Source organism: Drosophila santomea, chromosome 2L, assembly GCF_016746245.2.
Source record: "Drosophila santomea strain STO CAGO 1482 chromosome 2L, Prin_Dsan_1.1, whole genome shotgun sequence".
Classification (NCBI taxonomy): Eukaryota; Metazoa; Arthropoda; class Insecta; order Diptera; family Drosophilidae; genus Drosophila; species Drosophila santomea.
The window spans coordinates 17273460-17283499 of NC_053016.2; the positions used below are offsets into that span (position 1 = coordinate 17273460).

Genomic DNA, 10040 nt, shown 5'->3' on the forward strand with positions numbered 1-10040 from the left:
CTTAGGAGGTAACAGGAAGGTCAGAAATAAACGAGCATAAAATTACAAAATGTCAGCAAGTCGGGCAGGGAAATGGAATATCCTCTGGCTGCAGCACTTCGTTTTCTCCCTCGTCACTCCAATTCCCTCTTATCTGCCAACGACTTGCCGGCAGTCTGTGATTTTTGCATAATTTCGCAATCACACCTAAATACTGCTAATTGCTGTGCCAGGCAGCAAAGTTTATCAGAACACCTGGGCCGCACACACGGCGTATGTGTGATAATTTGTTCGAGCTACTAGGCCCCTCGATGTACATTTTTCACATGAATAAATCCAAAGGAAAGGCAGCTGCAGAATCCGCAGAGCTTTAATTTAATTTTCCACAAATATTTGGTCTGACACTTTATTAAAAACATGACAACCCATCACTCCCCTGCTGCCCACATTAATTAAAATGCTTCAACTTCAGATTGTCCTGCCAAACTTTTTCTATTTTAGACCTTAAAACGAATTGCTGTGCCAATTCGCAGCAACTTATAATTAAGGTAAAAAATGTAGCTAAGTACAAACTTTGACCAACTTTTTGTGCTCACATTTGTTTCCCAGTGTCCGGCCAAATTTACTTTTCCCCCAAAAATAATTTAGAAGTTGTATTAATTAATATTTGTTTGGTCCTTTTTTTGCTGCCAGGTCTACAGCTCAAACAAAAAGGAAAGGTTAACCAAAGTCTGACCTGCACAGTCTTCGTGTTTATATTTTGATAATGAAATTAGTTTTGGCCCTCCGTTAGATTTATCTTTCTGCCTGGCGAGACGCCTCCAGATTTATTAGGCTGCGGCAGTAGCAACTTAATTCTTAAAGGGTCGGAGTTTACACTTAATTCGCAATAGGGCTTTCGATCCGTTTTGCTTGGATTTGCTAACATTACTTTCATTTACTAAGACATCAACTGCACATGTATGTATGGCTTTTGCTTTAGTTCTTACCATACACTTTTAGCTTATTTGTGGTTTCAGTTTAACAGTTTAACTTTGGGAGTAATTTAGCTAAATCTAATATGAAAGTACACAATTTTTAATTTCCAATTTTTGGAATATATCAAAATATTTTAGAATGCTTTTTAGATATATTGTTAATTCGGAAGTATGATCAATTTACTTATTTAAACGGAGTTAAGTTATTTTGTTTAAGCCCCGTTGAATTTCACTTAGTTGCATATTTATATATTTATATTGTTAATTCGGAAATATGATCAATTTACTCATTTAAACGGAATTAAGTTATTTGGTTTAAGCCCCGTTGAATTTCACTTAGTTGTATATTTTTATGTCACGTATTCACAGCATCCTCGGCACTTCAAACGTGCTTTATTCCCCGACGCTGGTTTATAGAGTTATAGTGTTCCGCCCGATAAGGATTGAAAATCCTTAGGTTAGGCACCGCGGACGTCTGCGCTGCTAAAGGACCGGCGTGGAACTGAACTGCCACCGATATCAGGCAGCGTGGCAGAAGCCGTGTGCTAAAATAAGGACACGACAGGGTTGTGCTAAATGCGTAGCACAGAAATGAGACTTCGTGCATTTGTTCGGGTCTGTCCGTGCTGGTATCCTTTGGCGGCCACTGGGTTTGTAGAATTTATGAATGGAACAAACACTTGTTAGCATGCGCCTGGGGAAGACCACAATGTCCTGCCTGCCAACTCGCATACAGATGGCAACTGTTATACGGAGGGGTGGATGGCCACAAGAGTTGTCCTGCGTACTTTCCCATCCGAACTCGTCCGCCTCCTCCAAGCATTCATTCTGACTGTTCGTCGTTTACGGCCGACAACTATGGCCCTTTCAGGGAATCGCTGGTTATTCCGATGTTTGCTTTTCCCGCCATTGTGCGACTGGCTTAGTAGTCTTCCGGCAAATTGATTTCTGTACAGGCGAGCTGGCATTGCATAAAAAATAATTGTGAATTGTGAATGCATAAAGGGGTTAAAAACACCAGAACGAGCAATTAATTGCTAATTACATTTCTGATAGTTGTGTACGGGTCCGCCAAAGAAACAATATTAGACTTAACAAAAAGTAAAGAGTATCAACAATAGTTCATATATATGTAAGTCTTCTATAGAACTCATGGTCATTATCTTAAAGTGCAGCCTTACAAAATGCAAACACACTGTGCACAAGATACACAATGTTGCCAATGGCATCTGCAGGACAATCTGAAATTGTCATTGCAGGAGAGGACAAATGGCTTGAGTCTGCCGACGCTTAGACGCTTCAAATGGAGTTGGAACTTCTCACAATGAAAGAGATTGAGAGTGATTTTCCATTTGAAATTGAGATGGAACTTTTCAAAATGAAAGAGATTGACAAAGCGTCCACTCCAGAAGCCATGCCAATCGCAATGCAAAGAGCAATATCTAGGTATTTTGGAAAGAAGTACCTAGGAAGTTCAGGCGAAATTAATGAAGGTGGCATTTTGCCTTACAGTACAGTCAAAAGCCCTGTCATGAAAGAATTCTTCCACTTATTAATTATACCCGTTACTCGTAGAGTAAAGGGGTATACTAGATTCGTTGAACAGTATGTAACTGGTAGAAGGAAGCGTTTCCGTCCATATAAAGTATTACATATGTATATATTCTTGATCAGGATCAATGGCCGAGTCGATATGGCACGGTCCGTCTGTCTGTCCGTCAAGATCTCAGAAAGATTGATATTAGGCATACAAACAGCCACGCCCACTCTAACGCCCACCCCCACACTTTTAAAAAATTTATTAATTTTAGTATCATTTAAACATTATGCTCCCTATTTCTATCAATACGCCAGGAAAAGGTGAAAATTTCTTGTTCGCTCTTCCCTAAGTTGACTAACGTGTACCTGATAGTCGGGGAACTCGACTACAGCGTTTTCTCTTGTTATACCCGTTACTCGTAGAAAAAAAGGGTATACTAGATTCGTTAAAAAGTATGTAACAGGCAGAAGAAAACGTTTCCGACCATATAAAGTATATATATTCTTAATCACGATCAATAGCCGAGTCGATTTGGCCATGTCCGTCTGTCCGTCCGTCTGTCCGTCTGTCTGTCCGTATAAACGTCGAGATCTTAGGAACTACTAAAGCTAGAAAGTTGAGATTAAGCATACAGACTCCAGAGACATAGAAGCAGTGCAAGTTTGTCGATTTATGTTGCCACGCCCACTCTAACGCCCACAAACCGCCCAAAAATGCCATGCCCACACTTTTGAAAACTTTTTGCCACGCCTACTCTAACGCCCACAAACCGCCAAAAACTGTCAGTGTTGAAGACTCTCCTTCGCACTTCCACTAGCTGAGTAACGGGTATCAGATAGTCGGGGAACTCGACTATAGCGTTCTCTCTTGTTTTATTTGTGGAGTTTGTAAAGAAATCTTTTCCTACCATATAAAATATATATATATAAATTATAAATATCCCTGAATAGGATCTTAGCCTAGACGATTTTGCCAGGTCCGAGTATCAATTTTAAAAACAGCCGCCTTGCATTTATGTAGCTCAGTAACAGATATCTGATAGTATTGCGACTATTGTATTCTTTTTCTTTAAGACATGATTAACATACAAATTCTATATCCGATTTATGTGAAACGGTAATAAATTTCACTTTAAAAGACGCAAAAGACGAATGTTTTAAAATGACTAATAATATTATTATTTTTGACGTAAAAAATACAATTTAACTGTCATTGTGCTATAAGATAACTGATGATACCAAAAACTATTCCATAGTGAATGACTGAATGAATTTAAATTAAAGAGCACAAATAAATTAAACACACTTGACCGTGATTTGCAGTGCCTGTTTTCGGGAACCCGTGATAGTGAAGATTAAAAACATGCACCGTATTTTAGGAATACAAATTTTCATAACACAAAGGTTCTACCTTACATGCCACTGACACCAATTATCCCCATTAAAACTGGAGTGAAGACCTAGCCGAAATGGGAATGAATATAATTCCCTGCTTAGCCAGCTTAAAGGCACACAAATTAAACAGGCACAGGAAACTAGACAAAGCACGGCAGAAATCCTGGTTAAAAGTCAAAACACACAGGCACGCACAAAGCCGCATATGTGCGAAAGTCTTAGAGAAGTCGGAAAAGGAGGAAAAACGTCGGCAAAAAGAGGGAAGACAAAGGAGGAAAAACGCCGAAATCTGCAATGAAAAAACTTTCAGGCAAGCAGTCTGTCAAGCGAAGGCAGAAGGCAAAAAGCTCCGGTTTCACAGGAAGCCCAGGAATCCTCGTAGGCATAGAAGGGATAATGCGCGGCATGCGGAACGCATAAGCGGCAAATTCCATTAAGTGGCAACAACACAGCCGCCAGATTGGGGCTTCCCATCGAATTAAAACGATATGTGCAAAAAGGGAGCCCTGTGTCCAGGGTTGACACAGCGCTTCATGGGAGATAAATTTTTTTATGCGTTTCTTGACGAGGATGCGTGGCCCCCGCCCTTCGGATATGATATAAAAGTGCGTGGCGTGCAGAGTTGGTGGAAATAAAAATTCAATTTACAAGTAACTGGGTCACTCCGGCACTGATTCAGCACCACATTCCACGGACTGGGATGATGACCACTGAGCAGCACGGGTCGTAAAGAATCTTTAGAACGGCATAAACAATTTATATGTTGAGTAGCCTTCAAATGGATTAATGGCCCATGGAAAAAATGACGACTAAGATTAGTAATCGTAAAGCCTGAAGTAGGAGCGCTATGTATATGTGTTTCATAGATTCCGAGATAACCTTTTAGGACAACCTCTGCGTGTCCCAAAGAAGTCCCAGGACCTGAACCAAGCCGTTGGATTGCTACCCAATACTCAAACCACGCGAAAGCTGACAGTCTGTTATACCGCCGGCTCTAACATAGATCCCACACGGACTTCTGTAATACGTGGAACTTATTTTAAACAGAGTGAATTAAACGTAAATAAGGCAAGGCAAAACGATAGAAGTACCTTCTGACTTGAAATGTATAGACCATTAAACAAATAATAAACTGAAATTAAACCATTTTATATTGAAAGCCGACAAAAATAAAAAAAATCCACAAATTTCTCTTGCACTTCTTTAATTTTGAGGCCAGTCATTAAACCACTGATTTTAGTGAAAATGGGCAAATGTTTAATGCGACTTAACTTAGGACTTACTCTAATAGTGTAGCTCAACAAACGTTTAGTTTTCACACAGTATTCACAAAACTGATTTTTATTTTAATCTCTTTGGGTTCCATCAATAAAAATGGACACTGTTTTAAAAAGTTTTAATAAAGTATTAAACATACTTTCAAACTGACTTATTAACTAACTTATTTTCTGTTAGGTGTAAATTAAATACATTTGTATATACTGTAAAATTGAGCAATACATATGAAAATTATTCTTCCTGAAATATTTACTCAATACCATCCTTTAAAGGAGCTACCTTTTAAACAATTTAAAACTTTGTGGTATTGTGCCCCAAAGCGGTTTGGTAAACAGACAAAGTCAATACCAACGCCGGAAAAGTGGGCGGGTGACTCCCTTTTCGGTAGTGATGCAAGGCAACAATTGAATTCGATGGAACTTAAACATGGAATTTGCGTGTATATTGGCAAACGATTTGCACACAAAAGAAAGATAACATCGATTCAATCGCTATTCAGTGGAAGTTGAAAGTGGCGTACAATGGTGGTATTCAATACTTCTTGAAGGTAATAATGCTAATGACACGGCCATGCAAATGAACAAACCACGATTTCAATTTGTGGGAGGATTATTTATTGTGCATTGCTTGCATATTCCTGCAAAATACCTTCCTCAAATATTTTCAATACCACAAGAGTCCGTAATAAACAATCCACCTAACCTCTAGGGAACTTTTCAAACATGTACAGATATAAACAAATATTTAAATACATGTACACGGATTCGGAGATTCTCAATTGGATTACACATCTGTACGTTTCAGACTCTGACTACCCTTTGTAAATACTATTTTACGTTTATATTTAATTTCACACTTTTTTGTATATTAAAATACTTCAAAACATCTGGACGTGGCTTGGGTGGTTTTATTTCCGCGTTGTCAAAATGTAAAAATTTGTGGTATGTGCACTTTTTCCAAGCAATCAAACAAACCAATTTAAAGGATACTTTACACAATGCTTTTGTGGAAAAAATGTAAGAATGCCGTTTGTAATAAACAGAGAGAAAGACTTAAGTTGGTTTTGCAAACAAAACAGGAAACTATCATTAAAAACATAGCTGGTAAAAAAAAGCGGAGTATAATCATAATGGTATAATTAAAATTTAAAAGCCCTGATATGGGCTTAAGCCGTATGGAAAACGCAATTTGGTAGTCGTGGTACCTTCCTGAAAACAACTTTTTCCTAATTTATGACCTGCCACACAAATCAAAATGAAAGCTGTAACTTGAAAATAAAAATTGGTGCCAGAAAAGTTGAATAAAATGGAAGGGAAAAGTTGTTTAGCCGGAAATTGGCAAATTGCTTGGAAAAAAATAATAGACTTCCCAAAGGTAAATTTGTCAAAAGAATTGTTTCATTAAGTCATTAATCTAACGCACACTTTATTTTTACAGAGAAATAATTAATTGATTTCAGAAACGGCACTTGTACCAAATAGTTGAATATTAATTAGGAGCATGTTTATTATAAGTATGTAAATATATTTCGCAAGCACTTTTCAATGCACTTCATTAGGAAAGCGCGGAAATTCGGGATGCACTTACCTTTGATAAAGTCGACAGCCATTTCCAGGCCGTAGGTGTCCTTGTCGCAATCGTCGAGCAGGTGGGCGCCCAGAGTGACATTCGGCAGGAGTTGTTGCTTGTTAACCTGGTCCAAGGTGTACAGCATCGCCTCCAAGGCCTGGATGCCGCCCTGCGGCATTATGGGTCCGCAGGTGATGCTGTCCTCGCGCGAGTGGACCATCATCAGGCCACCCAGGATTACATCGCCCTCGAGCACAGCGGCGTGCTTAACTGGCCAGCCGGATGACGAGCTCGGTGGCGGACTGTCCAGGGACTTGGCCAAAATCTGGGCCACACTTGCCTCACTTGCCACACTTGCCGCACTTGCACCGGATCCGAGTAGCCGGGGCGTGGGCACCGCCTTGCCACCGATCCTGCTCTCCGTGCTCGTTAGTGTTGGCAATATGGTCGGTACAATATTGGCAGTTGTCATTGTTGGCCACGCCTCTGATGCATTTGCATAGCCATGGGTTAGTGCGGCATCCGGATTGAATTTTATTTCGTCCCTCCGAACACTCAGGCCAATCTTATTGGTCTTTTCCGACCCGCTGCGCTTTGTTTTTGCTGGTATTATTTCTGTCGGGGGATTGGACGTGGATGTGGCACTGGGAGTGGGAGTGGGAGTGGGTATGGTGGACGTGTTCGTGGGAGAGAGCAATACTGCTGTCTCGGCCATGTTTGTTTTGCTCGGAATCACTGCTCTTCCGATTTGGTCTTCTATTGTTGCTGGTACATTTATCCGTGCCATTTGGCCCACTGCGGGACGTAGGGGCACCGTGTGTTGCTCCCGAGTCGGCGATGTTGCTGCCGTGTCTTGAATTGCTGCCGTGGCTTGAATTGCTGCAGTTATTGCTGCTGATGCTGATGCTGATGCTGATACTGCTGCTACTGACACACCTGCTGCTTGTGGAGGTGCTGTTGTTGCCGAGATTGCTTCTAAGGTTGCCGCTCCTTTCATCCACCTTGCTTCTCCTTGTCCCAACTGGTTTCCGGTTGCCATTGTGGCGGCCATAAAGGAATCCAAAGTACGGTGCACAGCTGGGCGAGTGGATGTAGCCGCTGTGTTCGCAGGTAATTGGTTTGCAGGTGTCACTTGCAACTTATCCGCCGCGCCGCCTTGCACCTTATTTGCAGCTTTCATCTGTCGCTCAATGGCTTTTATGGTTTCACCAGGTACCAGTGCCAGTACAAGTGTTGCATTTAAATTGTCGCTTAATGCGACGGCCGACCTTCCGTCATCAGTCGCCCCTGCTAATTGCTGTTCGGTGGGTCCGCCTGCCAGCAATTGTGGATGCTGCAGCAGCAATATGAACGCGAGCAGAAGAGGTTGCATCGTTATTCCTGGTGCACTTCAGCTGCGGTGGGCGATCAGTGCGGCAAGAACTTGGACATGGACATGGACATGGACATGAACATGGACATGGACATCGACGTGGACATGGAAAGGGGCAATCTAGCCGGGCAGCACAGCCTGGAGGAGGAGACCTTCCAACGCATTTGCTTGCAACCCGAGCGGTTGGTTAAATTTCAATTAGGACTCGACAGGATCCGAAAATTTGTCTGGTCAACACGCGTTTTAATTAAGTTTGACTCGCCGCGGCTGAAATTGATGTGGCTGCTAATTTTCGCCAGCTCCAGTCCAGAGCATTTTTATGGGCTGCCAACTTTGTTGCACAACTGAAAAATAAAACGCAAGTGGAAACTCAAGTTAGTCAGAATATAAATAGGAAAGCACAACGACCAGCAGCGGGTGGGAAGTGAATTATAAATGTTGGTAGTTAAGCCAGTTTAATGAGCAGTGAAAATATGCATAAAAATGAGCAGACATTTGTATTATTACAGCTGCATGCCGACGCTTTAATTTTGGCTAAAGTTATCCTCTCAACAAGCAGATGTGGTTGATAGGATAAACTTTTACTAAGGAAAATTTAAAAGCGTAATGTTAAAACAACTAGAGAGATTGGCTGCTTAAAAGCTCCACCTAGCGGATGTTTCATCAATCGCTGAAATCTTTTAATAAATGTTTCGTTTCCAAGAGAAATGTGTGACTGAAATATATATTGATAAGCAAGGTAAGATAATGCCGTTTGACGTGCTCGAAGTTCCTACGGATATTCAGTTGGACAGGCAGACGGACTAGTGATCCTTATCCGGATTATACCATATATGTATATAAAATGGTTTATAGAGCGAGAATGGCTTCATTCCCCCTATAAGTTGTTATTGAGTCTGAAAAAGCATAAGCTTTACGAGTAACGTACCAATGGTAGTTCTAGTCATTACTCAAAACTATTTGCAAATTGGTTGGACACAAAACAAAACGAATGAAATGGGTATTCATTTCGAAATTCACTAGTTTATTGAAAATAGAATAGTAGCTTTACACAATTACCCCGATAACGATGCGCATTCCATTTTCTATCTCTATTACATATTTATATTTTGCGGAATGTCAATCCCCACTGCTGGGGAGTCACTCCAATGGCTGTCAGCCCAAATTGATGAGATTAATTACATTTTTGGGATGCAATCCAGGACTGAGATACCGGGTCCAACATTTTCATTAGTCGGGCGGGCCGCTCGTTAATTTATGGCCACGTTTCGGCAATATACGCCGGTCCACACATCTTGTCTATTTTCGCATGGCAGTTGACACTTATTTTGGGCCTCGTGACCGGATTCTCTCCGAAAGGCGGGAAAATCCTGCAGCTATTTTGGTCGCCCAAAGTCAACAAATTTGGGTGCTACTCGTATGCTAGAAAACGAGGAGAGGCATAAAAGGTTTTCTGGCCCAGCATGTTAGGCAGGCAGAACTTTAATAAATGCACAGAAAATATTCAAAGCTGCCGTAAGTTTAAATGCCTGCAGCTAAGTGTAGTAACATTTCCTTGGTCCAATGAACCATAAATGTGTAAAAATGGATAAACAAACATACCCCAAGGCTATTGCCAGCCAACTGGACCATAACATAACGAGTAAATAAGTGCTTGGCAACCCACGAGTCCATCGAAAACCCATTACACGGCATCATTAAACGGCGACAAAATGGCTAATTGCTTTTGCCCCAGTTAGTGGAGCCCTTTTGTCAGGCAGCCTGTTATTTAATTAGCCCCCTATAATTAACGCAAATACTTTGATTAGATGGCCCGCCCCAGCAACTAAACATCCGGCTAAGTCCTGAATTGGGCCCCAAATATGATGGGTGGGTAGTATTACTGGTCCATTTCTGGCAAATGACATTCTGCGTACCCATTTCATTATTTT

The 10040-nt window shown here is 41.1% G+C and overlaps 1 protein-coding gene across 1 annotated transcript in view; it reads right to left on the minus strand.

Moving 5' to 3' along the window:
- LOC120458366 (metabotropic glutamate receptor 2) overlaps positions 1 to 8158 on the minus strand; it is a 48082-nt gene extending 39924 nt beyond the window's left edge. The window contains exon 1 of the mRNA XM_039645981.2: positions 6756 to 8158. Within this exon, the coding sequence (XP_039501915.1) occupies positions 6756 to 8109 (1354 nt within the window). The 5' untranslated portion in view covers positions 8110 to 8158. The remainder of the gene's footprint in view (positions 1 to 6755) is intronic.
- Between the last annotated feature and the right edge of the window lie 1882 nt (positions 8159 to 10040).